Consider the following 23,546-nt stretch of genomic DNA (forward strand, 5'->3'; position numbering starts at 1 on the left):
GTGGAGACAAGTCTCTGACATCGTCAATGCATGCCCAGATTGAACAATGTTGCAGAGCAACCACATAACTAGTTCCATGTGTTCCGATTGGATGATTCAAGTTCTCAAGAAACTGATCAATAAAATTCTCAAAAAACTTGAGGCTGGTATGAAGGAGTGTATTGTGTGTGTGAGCAAATCTGGGCTTAACTTAGGCTACCTTTAGTTTGTTAAATGTAAAGCCTAGCTTAATGTTACCTTTCTTGACAGGCCAAGGCCAGGCTACCACGGACCATCCAACGCATTCAAAAGTAACGCATTCTATTAGCTATTCCAGGCGTCATGTTCAGGGTTTACGCTCAGAGACAAGGATATGAAGAACATAATAGTTAGTGCACTTTGTGCGAAACCGAAAGATCTCGCTATGCCTCACGAAATAGCACAAGTCATTTAATGAAACATCTAAAGTGGTGCCACGCTAATCTTTTTGATTCTTGATTAAACACAGACTTCTAGTGCATGTCAGCTTTGAGCTGTGAACTTGAATTCACAATTGAACTTAAAGAGAATAAAGGGATAGAGATGCAAAAAAAAGATTGTGTAGCCTGGCAGTGCCACCGCTCCCACCACGCGCATCACGCACTTTGCGTAAGGCACCAAAGGACAGAGGGGGCACCCACATGTAACCAATGAATAGTAGCTTTACTGCAAACTGCATTTCACTCTTCATCAATAACGTTTACAATGTCACAATGCACTAACACCATGGTACATGCAAGTTTGATACTTTTTGGGTTCTCTCAATCTCCACCACGTAGTGCTAGAATGGAATTGGTGGGTCTTCAATAATTCGTTTTCCAAGCATTTACATGAAGCACATGATATGCCGAGTTGACAAAAAAATAATCCATTCAGATAGCTAGGTGCATATTATTGTGCATATTATTGTTAATATTGTGCTATCAATGTAACTCAACAAACAAGGCTTGTAAACAAGAGCTGGCAAAAAGGCATTATGAGAACGTAAAGATCAATGCTCTTAAAGTGACAGTGCACCATTTATAAGAAAACAGCATGAATGTTTAAAAACACACAGTAATGGTGTGTAAATAATATACCTTTTATTTTACTTTAGGTTTTTGAGTTATCATTTAAATGTAACTCACTCAAAACCACTCACTTAGGGCACCAAAATGGTCAGTAGGCCACCATCTTGACATGTCTGTATTAAAGGAACCGTATGTAAGAAATGTATTTCAATTAATCATAAATGGCCCTGATATGTCACTAGACATTAAGAAATCATGTTATTTCAAATACTTGAATCACCTAAAAGTTAACTTAAAAGTAATGCAATAGTAGTGTAATGCCTTACAATTCAGAGACAGTAATATTATAATGTAACAAATTACTTTGAAATGACAGTAATAAGTAATGCATAATACATTTCGATTTTGAAGTAACTTGCCCAACACTGATTATTTCTTAAAAGTTAATTTTCTCGCAAACCGTTTAAATAGCGGCTATAGCACCTTATAAAAGATGAGAAAACGTTATTTCATGTGATGTCTGTGAGGCTACTTCGCCAGTAGTTCCTAGAGAAGAATGGGCGGCCACACAAATGTCGGTCTGCCTCATGTCTAAATAGCAGCGTGTTCCGTGAAGGTGTCGCGGACCGGATTAAAATAGCCTAGTTAGCGAATCAACAATCAGAGAAAACTGCGCTGAGAACGTAGGCGGATATTAGACCTATACCTGCTGTTGGTCTAGACATACGTATGCCTTAAACTCGTATCCTGTCATTTAGAAACAATGCTGTGGTCTAGTTCATCAACAAAAAATGAACGGATTGCAAAAAAAAGAATGGATTTAGCGTGACGTTTCTTGAGTGTGCGTGAGAGCGTGAGATTGGTGCTGAAAGCGTGAGTGTCACGCCAGATGCGTGGGAGTTGGCAACCCTGCATGTTTAACCTGTCCGCCATAGCCCTTTTCATCTCGCGTACCCCCTAGAAGCAGCTCGCGTACCACCGGGGGTACGCGTACCACAGTTTGGGAATCCCTGCTTTAGGGCAACTTGTTGCAGGGCAACCACATGGTTCCATGTGTTCGAATTGGATGACTTAAGTTCTCAAGAAACTTGAGGTTGGTATGAGTGTATTGTGTGTGTGAGCAACCTCCATGTTACTTATCTGCCTGAATCTCAATATTCTGATCACAACAACTCTGGGCAAATTTCAAGTCAGCACCAGTGCGGCATTCATTGTTTTGCACTTTTATAATCATATCACCAAGTGGGTTATTGGTTTTACCAAAAATATTTGGCAGTATTTTTAAACTACAAACCTATAAGGTATTTTGATACAAAATATGATGCCATTTTCCAACTAAATAAAATACAAATGACAACATACTATTTTGTATTTTAAATACATGGCTCTGTAGACCAGCAATCTACTTGTTGAGGAGGACTTTTTTACTATATGACAGCATCCACTTCTAAAAGTATGTCGTGTCATGCCTGGACATACATGTAGCCTACTGTATCACTGTTGAGATCAAGGTCTTATTTTGTAACCCCATTCAGTCATTTTTTTCTAACCCAATTCAGTCTGTACAAGTTATTTGTAGGCGATCTGCTGTACTAAACCGTGTGTCTGTTAACCTATATTTTGGCAGATAATTGATTCAACTACATCGCGTCTTTGTATTCGTATTGAGGTAATTGCAGTAAAAAAAAGACAAATATGACCACATTTACTGTAAGGACTGCAAGCACATTGACTTTGTTCCAGTGTATTATGAAGTAGGTAAGGGATAATAACAGAGACACAGGTTTATCCTGTAGTGAGGATCAACCATTGAAAGCCAAGCAGGCAATAACAGAAAACTCAACAGTTCAGAAAGAACTAAAGTCATACGACCATCCATAACCATGTTTGTCACCCAATGGTTCATATTTGATAAACAATTTTAACAGTCGTGTGCCACATTATATCAAGGATTCCTATTTGTGCTCTCAGTGAAGGGTTATTAAGACAGTCTTTGTGTAGGCTAGTGACCATCCCCCTTTGGGCTCACTTCCTCTCTGCCCCAGGTTTCTCCTTACACCCAAGCCAGTATTTGCCGATGGACCTTGGGTATGGAGGACTTGCTGGGTCAACTCGTTTAGATTGCAGATCCACCCTGTAGTATTTGTCTGTGTAGAGAAAGAAAAGAAAGATGTTCTAAGCTATTCTCACTCTCTAATGGTATTAATATTCCATTCATGCATTTCATTCATTCAGTTAGGCTACTGTTAATTCCATTTGTTTGCATCCTGCAGGCCTTACCTCCTTTGAAAAAGTACACGCTTTGTACCGGCTGACTCTTCCGCACCCTGTCTAAGAGGAAGTCATCCTGTGGGTCGAATCTGTAATCGTAGTCGTATCGCCTCCTGTTCTCATCTCTCCACCTGTCCCTCAGCCGCTCCTCTTCATCTCGCCGTCGGTCCTGCTCGTCTCGCCAGCGATCCTCCACGTCTCGCAGGCGGTCGTCACGGCTCCTCGTCCCCATGAACTCCCTCCCGATGTTCATCCCACGCTCGGCGAACTCCCGGCCTACGTTCATCCCGCGTTCGGCGAACTCTCGCCCAATGTTCACCCCCCACTGACTGGAGCCGGGCCACTGTGGAGAGCGGTTCTGCCTGCGCCGGGAGCTCCACTGCTGGCCCCAACCATGATCCCACTGCTGCTGGTTGTTTCTGTTCTGGTCCTGCCTTGGCGGGGGTCGTGGAATGACGTAGAGCCTCCCCGCCATCACAGCATCAATCGGGGCTTTGAGTCCTTTCCAGTCCTTGTTAATGAAGTGAGGCCCATGATGGTGCCCTGGGACTGAGAGACAGCAAGAGATTGAAACTTGAGCAGTTGTCATGGATTCCTGTTGTGGACTTGGTCAGTGTGGAGTTATGGCGTAGTGGAGTTATGCAGTTGTGGAGTTGATCCATTTGTCAAGCACTACATTTTGTGTGACACAATTTAAGCTGAATGAAATAAATAAATGCTGTAACATAATAATATGCCATAACATTACTGGTTTGTGGCATGTTTCAAAAAGTAAAACTGTGTTGCAGGAGAGAATGCTGGATTTTGATTCTACAGTAGATGCAGATGCAGGCAAAACATCAGTTCTTGTGTTATTGGACCTTAGTGCAGCCTTTCACACTGTTGATCACAACATATTACTACACAGATTAGAGCACTGGGTTGGACTTTCAGGTATAGTCATCAACTGGGTCAAATCATACCTACAAGAAAGAAGTTTGTTTGTTGCATATCGGCAACTGTACCTCTACAACGTCCTTGACCTGTGGTGTCCCCCAGGGGTCAATCTTGGGGCCACTATTATTCAACCTCTATATGCTCCCACTTGGACAAACCATCACAAACAATTTGATTTCCTATCATAGCTATGCCAATGACACCCAACTTTACTTAGCTCTTTCGCCTAATGACTATGGTCCCCTTGAATCTCTTTGTCAGTGTATTGACAAGATTAACAACTGGATGTCTCAAAATGTTCTTCAGTTGAACAAAGAAAAAACTGAAGTAATTATATTTGGTAAAAAAGAGGAAAGACTTAAAGGTGCCATGTGTAAGAATAGAGGTAAAAATATCCAAGAAATGAGCTACACGCATCAAAAGAATGAGAAGAAATTAGGGCGATTGTGTCATTTAAAAAATGACAAGGTATAGCGCTGCAGGGATATCAACCTGAATTAGCATGCTAAATTACTAGCCACAGCCCGACAGGTGTCATAATGCCAGTTTCGGCCATGGGAGGCGGTACGCGGGCGACATAACCAGCCAAACTGCAATACACATGTCTCGGTTGTTACCGTAGGGTAGACCAACTCACTTTCTGGAGGTATACTGCCCCCATCTTTTATGGAATGTGGAGTATGAATTGATTTTTTGGCGGACATTACACATGGCACCTGTAAGGTTGCCACTCTCATTGATATTAAAGGGTTTAAAGCAAAGAATACTGTTAGAAATCTTGGTGTCATAATTGACAGTGGTCTAAATTTAAACAGCCACATGAAAGCAATAACTAAATCAGCTTTTTACCACCTCAAAAAACATTGCCAAACTTCGAGGGCTAATGTCTAAACATGATCTAGAAAAACATATTCATGCATTCACCTCCAGTAGGGTTGACTACTGCAATGGGCTTTTTACAGGTTTTCCTAAATAGACTATCAAACAGCTTCAGATGATACAAAATTCAGCGGCTAGGGTTCTCACAAAAATTAAAAGAATTGACCACATTACTCCAATACTTAAATCCTGGCATTGGCTTCCAGTAAGTCACAGAATTTACTTTAAAGAGCTTCTGCTTGTTTATAAATCACTAAATGGAACGGGACCAAATTACCTAGCAGACATGCTTCAGCAGTACACACCTTCCAGACCTCTCAGGTCTCAGGAGAAATACTTAAAACCTACTGTTAGAACTAAACATGGTGAAGCAGCGTTTAGTTACTATGCAGTTCAGCTCTGGAACCAACTTTCAGATGAGATCAAAGTTGCCCCAACTGTAGCCAGTTTCAAATCTAGACTTAAGACTGAAGACTTAAACTTTTCTCAGATACTTTCTGCTAACTGATCACTTATTTTGCAATAAATTTTACATTTCTAAATCTGGGAAAGTCTTTCAGCTAAATTTTTTAATAGTTTCTATGTTGTTTTTATGTTTTAATTATTACTTTTTAAACACTTTTAAATTATTGCCCTTTTATGCTTTTATGTACTATCACCTTGTGTGTTTTATGTTTTCTTCTTATTATTATTTTATTATTATTCTTTACTTTTTAAACTATTCTTTGACTATTGCCCTTCTATGCTTTTATCAGCTATTCTTGTTTGCTTTTGTTTATGTAAAGCACATTGAATGACCTCTGTGTCTGAAATGCGCTACACAGGGGCGGAGCTTGAGGGGGTGCGGTGGGTGCGGCACGCCCCCTGCCCGGGACCCGCAGGGGCCGGTCTTGGGGCCCTCCCCACCTCTGGGTAAGGTGGGACGGGCCTCTCCCACGGCACAAGGCCGGAGGAGCTAAGATCATGCAAACGGTCTCTTTTCAATCATTTTCATCAGAGTGGGACGTATTAGGCTTATAGGTTGCCCCAGTCAGGACGAGTTATGACTCACGGTTGCTGAAAAGTTTTGAAATTTACTTTGATAATTTAGTAAGTGTAAAATATTGAATAAAATGTTCTGCTGTATGACTGGCTTTATTTTAACTCTCATATTGAACTTTACGACATGCAAATTTACAAAATTGGATCAACGATATTGTCTCCTACAGGCGTCAACGAGAGAACACTTACACTTAGCCTACATGTTTATGTCTTTGTGACAACACGTCATGATACATTTGATAATGTTTGATCGTTGTTTTGGTATGAAGCATCTTTTACGTAGCCTAATGAATGCGCTCTAGAAAGTGAAAGTAGCCTAACCTAGGCCTATATGCGCTGTGTCTGAGCTGTCTGTGCACGTCTAGCCTGGCTAGCGCCACCACTTCTCAATGAGACGTGGTCTGGGAACCAAACGTTCATTTTCTCGTATTTGAAAAAAATGCCCAGATCCGTTTATTGGGTACGTGCCACGGATGTCTATCAAATGCGTCTGTGCATAGCTCATCATCGTCTTGCTTTCCCACCTGTTCTGTGATTGGTTCCCTATCTCAGGCGAAAATTTGCTCCATGGTCTCCAGGCTGCCTTAGCAGCGTGAATCAAATCGCGCGCAAGGCAGCATGGGAACACCCAGGCTAGTGCACGTCCGCAATTGATTACGTTCCTATAATAGAGAACACATCAATCCCATGGTATTTTTTGCCCTAAAATGCATGAAACATGCAAGTTCAAAATCCCGCCGGTAGCCAAGTTACATCTCCGTTTCATATTTGCCTAGGCTACTAGCCTACAATAAATTGAACGAACTCAACTGACAACAGGTATATCTACTGATTCGGTCATTGAGACTACAGAATACAGACTACAAAATACAGTACAACAAACTTTCTGTCTTTCTGAAGTTTATTTTTGTATTCCGGGGTACAGTAGCCTAATTGCATAATGTCTTGACAATAGTTTTTCTTACCGGCATGCTGTTTAAACTGATTGCGCCGCTCTGAACTTCCTGCCAGGTTTATGACGTAAACCGCATCTCGGCTCTGGCATTGCCTAAACTCATCGTGTCAAGGGCGCGGGAAGGTGTATGCTGAGGGTGCTGCAGCACCCCTTGCTTTTTGTCAATATAGGCCTACAAATTCGCAGTTTGTCATTATATTTGTTGGCATATAGGCAAATAGCAAAAAAAGGTTATGGATAGCTTTGCATATAGCTATCCATAGATTAAACGTTATAGTCTAGCTATAGAAGTGAAAGTGACGTGACTCGCTGAGGAGAGACTTTGCAAGCAGGCTAGTTGACTTCGAGAAAAGAATATTAGGCTACAGAAAAGAATACAGGATTTTTTTCTCTCCCGGCAGTAAAGACAGTAGATTCGGTGTTTAAAATGTAAATGCAAACTAAAGGTAGGCTAACTATGCATATGACCATCCAGAGGCTGCTGATCTGTCAAAATGATGAAGATCAAGATGGTTTTATTGTTGCTGCCATTATTACCACAAACACTAATTGATAACGAGACCATGGCGATCGTGGGTTATATCTTGCCTGCTTATTAGGCCATGCACCTGTTAGAACTCCGTGTAGCATGCATACTGCCAGTTTCCATATACCATCACCAACTAGTTCGTACTTTGGCACTGAAAAAAGTGTTTCTGAGCATGTGTAGATATAACATAGCCTTAATGAAATCTGTGAAATTAACAATAAAAATTTCAGTTTGTATCTTTACATGAAAATGTATTGTTTGAAATTAATCTGCATTTGTTCAAATTACAATAAAATTATGTGTTTTTTCATTTACATACATTATTAAGTTATCCCAGTCGATCTTCTCAAGTACAAACACTCAACAAACAAAAAGCTTGTTTCATTTACGCTGTTTCGTACTCCCGCCAACTGGCACGCATCTGTTGAAAAGAGCAGAGGACCACCGCATTTCCAGAGGCTGGGTTTATGATTGAGTCCACTGAACGTTAAGGTAAGAATAAAGTTTGCCAACTATCGATACCTGGTTATATTTATTTTACTGTCTATGGTTAGATTAGCTTCCATCTTCAAGTTAAATTAAAAGACTCTAGAACAGTAGAACTAGTCGAGTCTTTTTGTTTAATTTGAAAATGAATGTTAACGTTAGCAAGTGGCCTTACTCAACTAGTGGACTTAGCCTAGCACTACTAGTCGTGTGTGACGTTAAAGCAAAACCCTCGCCAAAATGCATTCGTGTAAATACTCGAGGCAAACGTTAGGTTAAAAGGATATTGACAAAGGCTGCAGTTAAGATTGACGATGGTTTAGTTTTCTGAGAACTACATTTGCTGCCTATAGGGTGCGTCTGGATTTCTACGCTATTCTTAAATGGGCTCGCTACGAATGGGCACAACCAACAGTGATAAACTTGAGTGATAAGGGACCGTAACACTACAACCAACTGCCCGTGGCGAACCCATTCAAAAAGCCATTTGAACCGAAAAATAAACCATGGTCAATCTTAAAAGTGCAGCCATCAATATCCTTTTAACGTAACGAAAGTTTGCCGTTTTTACATCATTTAAAATAAATCCAAGGTACACGTAATCATACCTGGGAATAGGTAACATTTAATATACACCGAGTATATCATGTCAAAACTATCTTTCTCGAAGTTGAGTAAGATAAGGAAAGGCCAAAAATGTACATGTAAGACTTAAGTCTATGAGAGGCAAGGTCTTTCTGTAACCAGTTCTGCAACCAGCAGACTGATTTATTCAGTGTGGTTTTTGGATTAATTTGTCCATGTCTTTGTTCTGTTTCTCTTGCCCATGTGTGTCTGTCTCATTATGTTTCTACATCTCCATGTCTTGTCTACATCTCTTGGTCTCTCAGATCGAGAAGGAAATCTGCAGGATCACACTGAAGCTATTGCAGTCCACATTCCTGGGCAAGTTGGACCAACACACACCCAAGCTGTTGCCTGTACAGGAGAAAGGGTGGAGCCGTTGGGAAGAAACCCTTGACATGTTAAATGAGGCATGTATTTACAACAGTGTGGTAGTAATTAGTTGTATGTAGTAGCTTTCTGATGTCTGTAATCTCATATTTTATATTAATCTCATATTTCTCGTATTAATTAGTAATCTCATTCCATATTTTTGTAGGACGACACAATTGAGTCGCGAAGAGAAGTTGTGATCAGAGGACTCACACTCTACCTTGGTGAATACACTGGAGAGTTAATGAAGGACTACCAGGTAAAGAAGATATTACTATGCATGAAGGACTCAAAGTATAATCAAGAATAAAAAAACACAAAGTTCAGGACTTTTTTCCATTGTGGTAATGATAATATTTTAGTATTTAATTATTAAAAATGCTGTAGTGAAACATGGGAAATCCTCACAGATATCTAGTGACATGTACACGAATATCCTAGGGTTTGTTGATAACACTGATGTATAACCATTTGTATAATTATGTAGTTAACAGAACCAAATATATGATACTCTTTATACTGTATAAAGCTGCATTGCTTAATTACTCCCAACAAATTGAATTAAAATGGCCTTAAATGGCATTTGATTGAACTCTGTGATACCTGTAGACACCCTTGTTAAGCTACAATACTACTCAAAAGCACCACATAACAATCTGATCATCTGTTTGGAGAGGGGAACAAAGAGTTATGCATCCTTCACATTACTATACAATAAATAAGTGTTATTGTATTTCACAGGTTATTAATGACGACGATGCTGCGACCATCCAAGAAGCTATTACTACATTTGCCCTCGGCATCTTTGTTGTCAGCAAAGCCAGGGATGGTCTCCCCAAGCAAACTGGAATAGCCATCGAGGGACCTTTTTGGTATCCCAGATGTGGCACATGCTTGCACCTATCTGATGGGCCTTATCTATGCCTTGGAACTGAGGTACCCTAATAAACTGAAATACACGTTTGAGGTCTTTTAGAAGATCTTCCTAGAGCTAGAGAATGCAAACCAAAAACTGTCCTCCAAAGTCCATGATCTCAAGGTCTGTTTGCAAGCTTAAAATCTATACAGATGGTGTATACAGTAGAATGTATTTTGATTTGTTTGTAATAGAATGTATTTTGATTTGTTTTTTTGGCTTTTGTCAAATAAATTTATTTATTTGAGCTAAATGACTTCCAAGTCTTGTTTTGGGTTAAGATGCATAATTATATCTGAGATTGTTTGACTCATGTGGGTTGCTAAGTTTCCAGTGTTGGGCTGCAACCAATTAATTAATCTGTCGATAGTCTTGATAAATTGATTTGTGGATTCGTCCATACAATGTAAGGAAATGGTGAAAAATCGATCACTCTTTCCCAAAGCCCAAGCTGCAACCTAAAATGTCTTGTTTTGTCCTGATCACCAGTTCTCAATTTAAAACATTCACATCAGAGAATCTGGGATTCTTCTTCTTAAAAAAAATGACTCAAAGAAAATTCTAATTACTGACAAATTATTTAGTTGTTAGCAACTAATTGATCAATCAACTAATCGTTGCAGCTCCTGTCTTTTTATCAGTATGGTCTATTTATATGGTCTATACTTAAGTTTTTAAGTTTAGCTTTAACTTTAACTACATATTAATCTGATGCAAAAAAGTTGCCTTACCTTTTTTAAGTAGATCAGGCTCAATATTTTTATCAGTGTATATCGTTGGATTGTGAAAAGCCTAATTTCGAATACCAAACGACAACAGATGAGGTAGGATGCATCTTTTGCAATTAGTCTTTGGCAAGCCCACGACCTCACGTACGGCTCAGTTTTTGTTAGTGTCAGGCAATGTGGTAGCCTAGAAATCTAGACGCACCCTAGCGGCGGCAAATTAATTTGCTCAGCCTGTACGTCTAGTATCAAACCATAGGGATTTCTATTGGCTGACGCCGTGGACTTCATCCAATCACAGCGCTCTATTTTGTTAGAGGCGGGCTTAACAGGATAACGACAGTCCTGCGACGGTGAACAACAAGGAAGGTGGCTATGGCGAACGAAGAGCGGTTGTTTGAATTGGCGTTGGCGTCAACTTTGGAGGAGTTGGACTTGTGCTTTTCTTTGAAAGTTGAGCAACACAATGCACTTAAGTCATTCCTTTCGAAGAAGGATGTATTTGCTAGGGATGGGCAAAGCGAGGCTTTATGAAACACTGAAACGTTCGAAGCAATTGTGCCGAATTGTTCCGAAGCTTTGAAACAATTCCGACACCTCAGAGCTGTTTAGGGTGAAACAAATCTGTCAAATGCTTCGTATTGGAGATGTAGTCTTTAAAGTTCATGGCTCGCTGTGTTACCTGTGTTCAGTCTTTGTCAAAAGCTAAGCAGCATGGCCTTCGTCAAATACTGGATGGGAGACCTCATGAAGTCACAATAAAGAGAGTCTTATTGCTGCCACTATGTGTTCTCTAAATCACTTTCTTCTTATAAAAACTCTCGATTTTTGACCATTCTGAGAGTTTAGTTGAAACTGTGTGGTTAATGGTGAAGTAAGAAAACATTAACAGATACGATCTGAAACACTACCTTACAAATCAAACAGGGATCGAACCACATTTGAGCAGCCTGGGCTACCGTACAAAAAACACCCTCACTAACCACTACACCAGGGGTCTCCAACCTTTTTGGGAATTAGGGCTACCTGAGGACCCGAAATCATATGGAGGGCTACTCATTTGAAACAAACATACAGTCACCCCTTTTTTGCGAGGGTAGTCCTCCTGTGAGATTTGTACTTTTAAATTATCAATATTGTGTAGGCCTATGCAACACTACCAACATTTTTGTTCAGTTTGTTCATTTCAAAGTTTGCATGGGGAATCTAATCTATTTTTTTTTTTTTACAAAAAACAAACAATCGTTTTGTGCAATTAATAATTTGGGTTAAAATGTGTACCCAATTTATACCCACCCACCATTATGAATTCAGGGGTTGTTTAAGTTCTGATTTCAGTGGACAATTCCGTTTTAACATTTCAATAGTAATCGCCCACACCACCCTAACATATGAAAACTCCTTTTAAAGTTATTGCACACCTGAAATCTCTCCATGATCTGACAAAAAAGGTAATGCACAGTCCTGCTCAGTCATGCATGCCACGGCGAGTTCGACTTGCGGCAGATCTGTGCAGATCTGACTTGATGTGATGCATGCTGGGTTGAACACAATGCATACTGGGATGGACCTTAATGCTTGCTGGTTAGAAATTCTGTCCGACTTCTGTCAGCCGGGAGGGACTTACCACCGTGACACCATGTCACATGGCCTTAAAATATCGCGGGAGTCTTAGGGCCTGTCCACACGGAGACGCTTTTTAGGTTAAACGCAGAGGTTTTGCTTCGTCTTGGCCGAGCGTCCAAACGAATCCTGTAAACGCACTGCCCGAAACCGCACTTTTCTGAAACCTGGTCCCAGAGTGGAGAAATCTGAAACCGTAGCCCCTTTGAGTTCGTTTAGACAGCTTAAACCGCGACATCCTGCTTTGCGTGTCGATGATGTCATCGCCACACCTCAGCTGCCCTGGACTTGCACTTATAGTATTGCCTAACAATACTAGTTTTCATACATGACATTACCTCCACGATTACACTCCGTTAAGATAAATATCACAACTGATGCTGCGCGCCGCCCGATAGCTTATGACTTGGTGGACTGAACACTGTTTTTCCGGTGTTTTTTTATGCATTCTAGCTACTGTCAGTGACGCGAGAGAACTTAAGTTATTAGGAAAGTGCGGTGTAAGTTTAGGCTACACTAATTTGTCGCGTAGTGCCAGTGTCATTCATTTATTTTACACGCCTTACAACATATATACATGCATTCACAGTCGAGTGAAATCAGATATAAGCATACAAAGACGCTTAGAACTCACGTTAAGCCGATGGTAGCACACTGAATCTAATGCACGATTTGATGCAGGCAAAAGTATTGACTGTTACTAACGAAGGTTTTATAGCAATATTATAAATGTGGCGACAGAATAGCCTAGAACTTGGGTAAGCCTTGCGTTTAGTAGCCTAATTGCGGTGATAGCCAAAACTAATGTGAATCACGGACTATCCTACAACCAAAGAAAGTAAAGGTGATTAGTAGGCCTACCTCGTTAGCCAAATAAAGGGCGGGACTGCACCCTTCACAAACCGTAAAATAAAGTTTATTAGTTTTACAGTTGACAGTTCACCATCAGTCCACACAAACAATTCTGGTTTCCTTGCACTAGCCATTTCGCCGTAGCCTATTCTGTCTGTTTTTAAAGCGTAAGTTTTGCAAGTTTTGGTGATTTCTGTAAAGACACAGTGCCACCTATAGGCCTGGGGTATGAAGTAACGTGTTGAGTCGTGTTGAGATGGATCCGTTTGGACGCAAATATTCTTGATACGGTTCCAGGGAAGACGGAGGAAAAAAAGATCGGTTTGGTACGTGTGGACTAGGCCTTAGCCTGCAGACAGATCTTGCAGTTGCCTTCCACGAGCTGCACGAGCTGAAACACGCCCTCATGACGTCAGTTCAAAGACGTGATAGGGCCATTTGGGAGGAATGTCGATTACGATTACGATGACGATTATGACGGGAGGCTCATGCTGCTTCCTTATGTTGGAATATGCGAAAATAAACAGAAATCGAAGGGATACCTTCTTATATGTGATTTCTGCAACAATGGTAGGCTAGCCTACTGAAAACGTTTGGATATTCTGTTATTTTCTGCTGTTGGCTAAATAGATAGACACACATATAGGGGAAACACTTGATATTGAATTTATGTGCTACAATGCAGGCCTGTTAACTGTATGACAGCAGTGGTTTATTTAAACTACATCAAAAGAATTTATTTCGTCAGTCATCATGCTCATTTTAATGAGTAAGAATGAAAGTTCTGCTGTGTTTATTGCAAACAAAATTCCGCGATATCTCCCGTGATGTCTCACGCGAGTCACGTCAGGCAGACTGTAGCCTGCCTGTCCGGGATGAGCTGCCCTCTGTTGTAACTCCTCCCGGCTAGCCTCTGAAGATCACGTTTACGTAGAAAGCCAGACCAAGTCAGACTCAGTCGAAGTCGAACACGCCTAACGTCATCTTGAACACTGGGGTTCGGATCCAGCGCCAGTCGGCTCTGACCATGTGCCAAGTTACAAAGCTGGAAATGACGCATGGACCAACGTCGATTTTTATTGGAAATTCTGTAAAAAGAGAGTCGTCCTCCAGTAAGAGGGTGGCGATAATGCACATAAAGTTCTTGCCTCATAACAAGAAGAAGAAAAAGTGGCTCGGGAACGCGCATGGAGTCCGAGTGGAGTCGCCCTGAAGCGCAACTTAATTTCATTGGATAACACAGCGGTCTTCCTGCTGCAAATATGCATTCGAACATGACGTGAAATATCCGTAGTCGAACTATAAATAAACTATTCGGTTTTTAGTGCCAGGTGTAGCGCATTTTTACAGTCTATGATTAGTTTGTTTTTTTATTGTATTGTTTGCCATCTCATAGCGGGTGCTCTAAACGTATTCGTTGGCCCATGACCAAATCAAGCCAATAATAGCCAGTAGCCATGACAATGACTGGAGCCAGAGCCCTCAATAGCCACCCTGTTTTGAAAATAATATTGAAGATATTCAATATTATTGAAGATAGTATTGAAGATAACGCACAGAACGGTCAGCCTGAGCGGACAATTACGTCCCCAACTCATCTAAAATGTGGTGTCTTTACTTTGAGTTGTACACCGCAGATGGTAAAGTAACGGTTAAAGAGAATGTTGTCTGCGGACTCAGCAAAAAACAGTTTACTTACGCATCCACGACATCCAATCTTCGCGCTCACCTGTGGAGTTACCATCCAAATGAGGCAGCGGTGTCATAGGCACAGTAGACGGCCAGAGCATCGCCAGGCGTGCAACATCGTATGATTGCATACTTTCCGTAAATCCTAAATTATGTCCAGGGTCTGCTATTTAGGCTGCAAAGCACAGGCACTATTTATTTGAGGTAGGCTTATTCGAGGCAGACCTTTATTTCTTACATTATGCGTTATTGTGAGACATGCGTTTTGTTTGGAGCGGCATACCAGGCTATCAAACGCCGCGATTTTCGGTTTTGGTATGGGATTTAATTTACTTTTTTGACTTTTTATTATATAGTTAAATGTTGAGACTGATGGGCATTTAAATCTAGAGGGTATTTGATGATCACTGTAAAGTTTAGTGTAGTTGAAAAAGTGTTGAAATTTCCAGCTGTTTATTCTTGAGACAAGGCCTTTCCTGCATTCATTGAGCGTCGCTGTGCTCTAATGGAAACTATATTGCATAGCCGGTAGCCTAAATTTAGTTTTTTTTTTTATGCATGGTTTACTTTTATTAAATTCAAATCAGGCTGGAATGCCTCGCGGCAATAATTGTGTTTAAATGTAGTAGCCTAGTGCTTCAGTCTCTGGCAAGCTCCAAAGGGGGCGGCGATAGGTTGAGAGCTGTTGGAGACCCATGGTGCAACGAGACAAAGTCTTTATGCCGCTGTTGTGTAATATTGTCTTTAATCATGTTTAGGCTATGTTTGTTCGGGACAAACAACAACGAAACAAGATCAATAGAATTTTCTTTATTTGTCATATGATGGATAAACAACCATAATATGCACGTCTTCTCATAGGCTCCTCAAGAAATACGCACTGAATAACGTTTGGTTTTAGCCGCCGGATAGGTACCCTCCCACCAACATGTACGCGCATGAGAGCTCGTGCCCAACACGGATTTTCGTGCATGGAGCTGGTTCCAAATGCTCCATGCAGCACCATATTTGAAAATGGCGTATGCTAACATGTCGAAGGTAATCTGCACGCTCTTGACCCCCTGATTGCATGCCTAGGCAGTTTGAAAGACAATTCTCTGCCCGCCCCTTGGATTAAGCGAGGTGATGGTTCGATTCCAGACTATACATTTCAATGATATAGGATGGCCCGCCAGGCTAGCAATATGGCTGATCTAGCCCAAATCCACGAACCTGTTGCCCATCAGTAGACATGTCATCTCGAGTTCCACGACAGCTTAGCTAGTGCCACCGAAATATGACACTGAAATCCTTTCACTATTGGAGTCGCTCAGATAGAAACCGCTGTAATTGGTGGTTAGGACACTTAGGCAAGTGCTGCGCATAGTTGCAGTGGAATGTGGCTGTTCTCGCTCTTTGGTCTACCAGAGGGTCTACTCATACACGGCGCTGAAATGGCGTATTTAGCTGTCTAAATTCAAATCATACCATGCTAGAGGAGAAACCGTCGGACATCCATTATTTTGTTATTCAGCACCCCTGGTCAAAAATATGTTCCCGCGCGCCTGCATCATGTGGGAAATCAGATTTTCTGTCAATATTGGGTTTTGAAAGTAAGGATTTTGCTCAGTAATAGTAGGCTACATTTTGTAACATTTATAGAGAAACCGAGGGGAAGTTAAATTAGAAATTAGAATCGTTGGAAATTGAAAACACATACAAAAAAATATTCGGGGCTTTTGAAAAGAGATTTGGGGCTTGAGCCCCCGAAACCACCCCCTCGCTCCGCCAATGCAACCACCCAGCAGTAGGCTAACTTCTGCATTCAGTGAGATTTGCACCGCCCTAATTTTATTTTTGACTCTTCCCGTCACCGTTGCAACCTCTGAGCGCTCATTCTCCAAGTTAAAGGGACACCAGGCAATGTTTTCGTGTTAATTAATCATCTTTGTAAGTCGGTATATGGTTAAATGACTCATTACAGGCTTAATGAAGGCTCTTTAAGCCCGCCCTACTGCCTGTAGGAAGAATATCCCACTTACAAGTTCGGGTGTATCCTACCCGCCGACCCGAAGCAGGATCAGTTTACAGCACAGAGGCAGGCTAACAAAACGCTAGAGATTGTTGCAAACGTGTGTATAATGGCAGAGCCAGCGAAGAAGCAGCGAAAACCCTTGACGGAAGACGCAAAGAAAAGGAAAAGAGCTTCAGACCGAGCGAGGGGAAGTTTCGTAGAGAAAAAGCATCAGGCTTGCCTGGTGTCCCTTTAAAGATCATTAAAAACCACCATAGAGAATGAGAGAGCAAAGAAAATGGACATACACAGAGCATCGTGGACGAGTTCAGGGGCTAAAGGCTCGTCATATGCCCTTCAAATAGTGCTGCGTATTATTGTTGTTTTTATTAGGGGTCATGTAGCCTAATGTTTTTGTTGTTGTTCTCTTGGTTACACTTCATGTACGTTCGATGCTCTCCGTGGCGCTGACGCTTGTAAGACCCGCTTTTACAGGCATGTGTAGCCTATGTTGTAAAATTATGTTATGATGAGTTTAATAAAGGGCCCGGTCATGTGCCCCGCCCCCGGCCCGGCTCTGACTTGTTCCACCACTGGCGCTATATAAATAAAGTTGACTTGACTTGATTACGGTACAGGGTACCCGCGGAGTCTTAAAAGTATTAAAAAGTATTACATTTCATTTTCCTAAATTAAGGCCTTAAAAAGTATTGAATTTCACCTCAAAGTCTGGAATTTTTTCACGGAGGTCTTAATTTTTCAAATGATCAGTAGATTTAGTCTAATATCCTCACGTAGCATAAAACAAGGATTAAAGTTCTCCGTCGTACGACGGATTTACGTCAATTTGATTTTAGAAATAGGCTTGTTTGCAATTTTGTTTGCAATAAACACAGAAGAACTTTCATTCCTACTCATTAAAATGAGCATGATGACTGACGAAATAAATTCTTATGATGTAGTTTAAATAAACCACTGTTGTCATACAGTTAACAGGCCTGCATTGTAGCACATAAATTCAATATCAAGTGTTTTCCCTATATGTGTGTCTATCTATTTAGCCAACAGCAGAAAATAACAGAATATCCAAACGTTTTCAGTAGGCTAGCCTACCATTGTTGCAGAAATCATGTATAAGAAGGTATCCCTTCGATTTCTGTTTATTTTCGCATATTCCAACATAAGGAAGCAGCATGAGCCTCCCGTCATAATCGTCATGAGGACATTCCTCCCAAATGGCCCTATCACGTCTTTGAACTGACGTCATGAGGGCGTGTTTCAGCTCGTGCAGCTCGTGGAAGGCAACTGCAAGATCTGTCTGCAGCATATGCAGGCTAATTAAGACTCCCGCGATATTTTAAGGTCATGTGACATGGTGTCACGGTGGTAAGTCCCTCCCCGGCTGACAGAAGTCGGACAGAATTTCTAACCAGCAAGCATTGCGTCCATCCCAGTATGCATTGTGTTCAACCCAGCATGCATCACATCAAGTCAGATCTGCACAGATCTGCCGCAAGTCGAACTCGCCTATCGTCATATTTGAGATCGATGCAGATCCGGTGAGGAAAAAAAATAGGAGGTGGGGTCTATCACCTTTTCTTTTCCTTTTTTTAAGGCAACTACAAATATTAGGTCCGATGAATGAATGTGTGTGATGGTAGATGTTTAAAGACCTAATAGTGTTCTTGAGAACTTTCTGTGTCTCAATCAGAGATCGCTCAAGAAGATACGTCAGCCATGAGATTCGCTTTGTTTATGTTGTAACTACACGCTTGTCTCATTGGCCTGGGGCAGTTGCTTAAAAAAAAAAAAACACGTCTGGGGGACGGTCTAAATAAAAGTTGGATTATAGTGACACAATCGAGACAGCTGATGAGGTTGCCCAATCCGTTTAACTTTTTTGGATATGCTATTGTGAGCTCTATGTGCGAACTCGGAGGCTGTGTTCTTTCCATGCATCAATGTAGACAATTTCTTACTATCGCGAACTCTTGTCAGGGGAGGTCATTCATTTTGGGTGTCACCTATGACTTGAACAGATAGCCTGCTATGCCACCCGATGTACTATTATTGTTACAGTTTTTAATCAATGGAACTAACATTATGTGTAAAGCGACGCAATATAAACCGTAGCCTATGCCTCCCGTCTGTTATGACATGTACAACAATGTTTTTGAGATCGTGAACAGTTCGCGACATTATTATTTTATGTTGAGTAAGGGGGGTCAGTCTTTTATGACGCACAGACAGGTTGTGAGCGTATGTTGACAAAAAATAACCATGCAATTAAAATAGTCAACTTAAAACTTTGCTATTATTAATGTATAGCACAAAACCATAAACAGTAGGCCTACCAGAACCTCGCATATTAGCGTAATGATTTGTGTACGTTTATCTATGGCTGACCGTTTTTGCGCTAAGTAGGCTACGCATGTTCTTTCATAGCACAACACGACCTGTCCCTCACCATATCGCAACCTCTTGTCAACCTTATACAATCTGTTGCTGAAGACAAAAGTGCTCTCTCCAGATTGTCGTTATCAGATGCGCAGACCTGTTGCATGAGCACACACAGAATTGCTGCTCATTGGAAAACTGAGTTGTCTGTAAAACTCAAAATTACCATGTTTTCATTAAATGCGGATGAGGCAACAAATGGAAATATGAACAATATCTAGACTGTTCTGATTCGTTACTTTGATGAGGAAATGTGAAGTCTTGCAAACTTTGATTTTATAGATTTTACTTGGTGTTGAATTTCATATTAACAAGGAAAAAAAATCTCCCCTTTAAATACTTTTGGCCTGAAGTAATTAAATAAGAGTGTAAGTTAAAGCCTTGCTACAATATTGCTGCAGTAGAAAAGAACAGCAATGGCTAATCAGCAATGGTCAGGGATGGTATTGAAATATTGTTTTGTTCATCAGGAAATCTCAATCAAGAACACTCTCAATTCGCCTTATTCACATGGCGGCCATTGGTGGCTAAAACGAGGCTACAGGGTACATAAACCATAGGATTGTTATGTTCTATGCATTCACCTGTAGGTGGCATTAATTATATAGTAACTTAAGAGTACCCTGTAGCCTCGTTTTGGTGTTTATTTGGTGCTTTACTTTGCTGTTTGCATCTTTTAATTAAAATAGGTCGCGACCGCAAAAGGGGTGCTATCTCTATAGGTAGATATGAACAATGTATGACTTCTGGCCTAAAAAATCACTTTAATCCCTGAAATCAACTAGGTTCTATTCCGTGTAAATTTGTCCATGAAGCAGGACATTCAGGGGCCGTTTATACGAGAACGATTGCGAAGGAAGACGACAAAATATTTTATCATAAGTGCCTTTCGTTTACACGGCAAAAATCTGAAGACTCCTTCCAGAGTGTAGAGTTTTGAAGACGACCCGGGTTGCGTCTCCGTCTAAACGGCTAAACCAAAGATCCTTGATTACCTCTCTGGCTAAACTGTCAAATTAGAATGTCTGCGCGTGACGTACCGGGGTTCTATCACACCACCACCCAGCGGTCTGGAATGCATATCCAATCGAATATCACATACTCTTGCGTCTTCTTATAAACAAAGATTTCCCCCTGAGAATGCTCGTCTAAACGCGAATAAAAAAGACGAGACGCCACTTCTGCGTCTTCTCTTTTCATCGTCACCGTATAAACGTAGCCTCATTCACGTTACTACCGCGACAAATCTTTGCGTTGCCACTGCACTGCTGTCATGTTCATGTTGGCATGTTCAAACACTTGTAAATAGTAATTATTTGAGGTTTAATCTTACCTTTTAATATTATTTATTCTATCCGAATGGGTGCGATGTAGGTATTAAATTTCATCTGAAGTGGTATTAAAAAAGTCTTAAATTTAGGTCTGACAATTCTGGGGGTACCCTGCGGTATGTGTGCATTAATAAAGCAAAGGGTGTACTTGATTGTAGCCTACTTACATCCTCCAAAGATGATGTTGTAAAACTCCTCCCAGCTCTGATAGTACATGTTGGTATAATGAAGAAAAGGCATAGAGGGTGATCTTAAGGACATCTGTATGCATTCCTCGTGAGTTGGCTGATGTTTGAACTCATACTGGTAATACTGATCTCCTATAAACGAAGGCAATTTATACAATTCAGACAGTGTTGAAACATGTGGTCTTATGCATCAGTGCATTTGCCAGATCTAGAGTATGTCTACGCCACCTTTGAAAAAGTAGACTTTCTCTTTGCCATGGTGGCCATGGGCAGGAGCAGAGAAGGCCGCATCCAAATCATCAGGGACCTTTTCGAAGCCCACACTGATGTCTCGCGGATAGTCCTCATCCAGCACCTCATCTTCAAATCTCCAATATTTATTTCCCTAAGATTGGGAGAAACAAAATGAGTAAACGGCATTTGCAGTTTTGATTTGTGAAACTTTCACAGACTATGACATGGAAAATGCACAGCAAAAATGCAAAGCAATGAATATGATGCCTTGAAGAAGTATGTTTTGCCCTGGCAGTTGATTCGGGTGAAGGCAGCATCGATGGGCCCAGATATTCCCCAGACATCCTTGATGAGTCTGGGGTAACCTGGCAGCACTGATTTGTCATCCAGGCCAAAGAAGTAGATACCTGGGGGACACAAACAGATATGTACCATTACCCATGCCATGACACTGAAATATAACTAAGGGTTTGACTGGACTGTTTATGCCTTTCGAATTAGCTGGTAAAATGAGGACAAGTGTTATCAGGATGTGGTAACTGTGTTAGCCTAGAATCTAGGCCCAAGATGACGTACTGGATGTGGCCATAGATAGTGTGTGTGTGAGGGGGGGAAGGACAAGTTCAAAGGTTGAAACTGAGTCCAGCACCACAGTTTCGACTTGGGTATACTGTATATCTTTGAGTGATCTCAAACTCACCTCTGAATGCAAAGAGTGTGCCATTCTTGAGTTGCAGGAAGGCATCAAAGGGTCTACCGCTGCAAGCATCCGCATCTGGATCTGGAGGCTGTGTTGGCTTGGGATCAGTGACCTTAAGTACATCAGCGGTGATTGGCATAACAGTAGCACTTGAAACATGGGTGGTATGTAGCACATCGGCAGTGATTGGCAAAACAGTCGCACTTGGAACATCAGTGGCACGTGGCACATCAGCCGTGATTGGCATAACAGTAGCACTGGAAACATTGGTGATACGTGGCACATCAGCAGTAATTGCCACAGCAGTGGCGCTTGAAACATCAGTGGTGCGTAGCACATCAGTAATCAGCGCATCGGCAGTATCTGACTCATCGGTATTTGGAACATCTGTTTTACTTGGAGCAACCTCTGTTGGGCCCTCAAGGGGGATGCGTGTAGCGATGGATGGTTTTGGCCTCAGCTCTGCTGTGCTCCCTGCTCTTGTCCCTGCATCTGTGGCAGTCATGGCAGTGGTGGAGGGGTCTGACAGCCTCCCTTGTGACCGGCCTCCACCTGTGGCCTTGGTGGGGCTCATCTGCTCATCGTCATCCTCAGCAAACACAAATGTGTCTCCACGTACTAAAAGAACAGGGTATAACATTAACTTAGCTAATGCATCAGATAAGATTGATTATTCAGTCTCTTTCTTCAGATCAACAGAGAAACTATTATATCACTAAAACCACATTTTATTCTTGCACAATAATATCTGCATTATATGTGTTTAGAATTTGCAAACATATGTGTACATTAAATATAGTCAAGAGTAAGAGTCTTCAAAACAGTGTAGACTTTAAGAAACTCAAAAACCACAAACAAAAACATTTACTTCCCTCTCTCGGAAGCAGAATCAGTATTATTTGCCCAATTTGCTTAAGGAGACTGACTTCTGCTGCTAGACTAAGTTGCTCAACAGGGAATAACTGGATCCTCAGGTCTTACTGTGCATACGGCAGGCGGTCTCGTAATCCGAGCAGCAACTCTGGTAGTATCGACACATGGTGTCACACTGGCAAGTCTTCTGAGCATCAAAGCCATTCTCACAACGGTTCTCACAGGACTCTGAGGCACAAGACAAAAAAAAACAAACAACAGATCATCAAACCTCATAATCATCCTGCAAGCCGTACAATGCTTTTTAGGTCTCACAAAGAGGAATGTTCGCACTTATAGCGCCAGGCTCTTGAGGTGCAATTTGCAATCATCATAACAACAAATTGATTTATGTGCAATACAGGTAGAGCCATATGGCAGAAACCGCATCTTGTTAAACAGCAACTGTTTAAAAACATGGTAACGTACCTTGTGAGTGGCACGTTGTATGAAGCAGCGTCAGTGCCAGCAGAATCAGCCTTGGCCTCATGATGAGAGCCTTATAGTCCGAATGCTACAGCTGGAGAATCCACTGCGATGTTTGGGACATGGCTGGTCAATGGGGTCCAATGTCACTCACCCTCCAACTGTTTACTTAAGCCTGTTTTCAACACATGTTGCAATAGCAAAATTTAAACACAAACACACACACACACACACACACACACTCATGCGCACACACACACACACACACAGAGTGGGGTGCATAAGAGGGAACAAGAAATGGAGAAAATACCCCAGTAATTAATTGGTTTTGTTTAACCCTTGTTGTAAGTGCATGTATATAATACACTAATCATTATCA

The 23,546-nt window shown here is 41.3% G+C and overlaps 1 protein-coding gene and 1 long non-coding RNA gene across 2 annotated transcripts; one reads left to right on the forward strand and one right to left on the reverse strand.

The window, feature by feature from the left end:
• Window positions 1-2,732: 2,732 nt before the first annotated feature.
• On the reverse strand, window positions 2,733-23,321 carry vtna (vitronectin a). The gene is made up of 8 exons (XM_048265532.1): window positions 23,171-23,321; window positions 22,811-22,930; window positions 21,830-22,447; window positions 21,397-21,536; window positions 21,124-21,280; window positions 20,875-21,027; window positions 3,309-3,848; window positions 2,733-3,175 (listed from the first exon to the last, which is right to left on the reverse strand). Exons 1-8 carry the CDS (start codon window positions 23,229-23,231, stop codon window positions 3,054-3,056), a joined length of 1,911 nt encoding a protein of 636 aa, XP_048121489.1. The 5' UTR covers window positions 23,232-23,321; the 3' UTR covers window positions 2,733-3,053.
• LOC125308888 lies at window positions 9,163-10,728 on the forward strand. The gene is made up of 3 exons (XR_007196009.1): window positions 9,163-9,193; window positions 9,288-9,380; window positions 9,863-10,728. It is a non-coding gene; the product is annotated as an uncharacterized LOC125308888 (long non-coding RNA).
• Window positions 23,322-23,546: the final 225 nt, after the last annotated feature.

This window comes from Alosa alosa, chromosome 15, assembly GCF_017589495.1.
Source record: "Alosa alosa isolate M-15738 ecotype Scorff River chromosome 15, AALO_Geno_1.1, whole genome shotgun sequence".
Classification (NCBI taxonomy): domain Eukaryota; kingdom Metazoa; phylum Chordata; class Actinopteri; order Clupeiformes; family Clupeidae; genus Alosa; species Alosa alosa.

Coding starts and splice junctions, on each gene's coding strand:
- vtna (XM_048265532.1), bottom strand. CDS start 23,231: ATGAGGCCAAGGCTGATTCTGCTGGCACTGACGCTGCTTCATACAACG. Junction 21,028..21,123: donor GAAAGTCTACTTTTTCAAAG/GTGGCGTAGACA, acceptor CTTCGTTTATAG/GAGATCAGTATTACCAGTAT. Junction 3,849..20,874: donor CAACATCATCTTTGGAGGAT/GTAAGTAGGCTA, acceptor GCTGTCTCTCAG/TCCCAGGGCACCATCATGGG.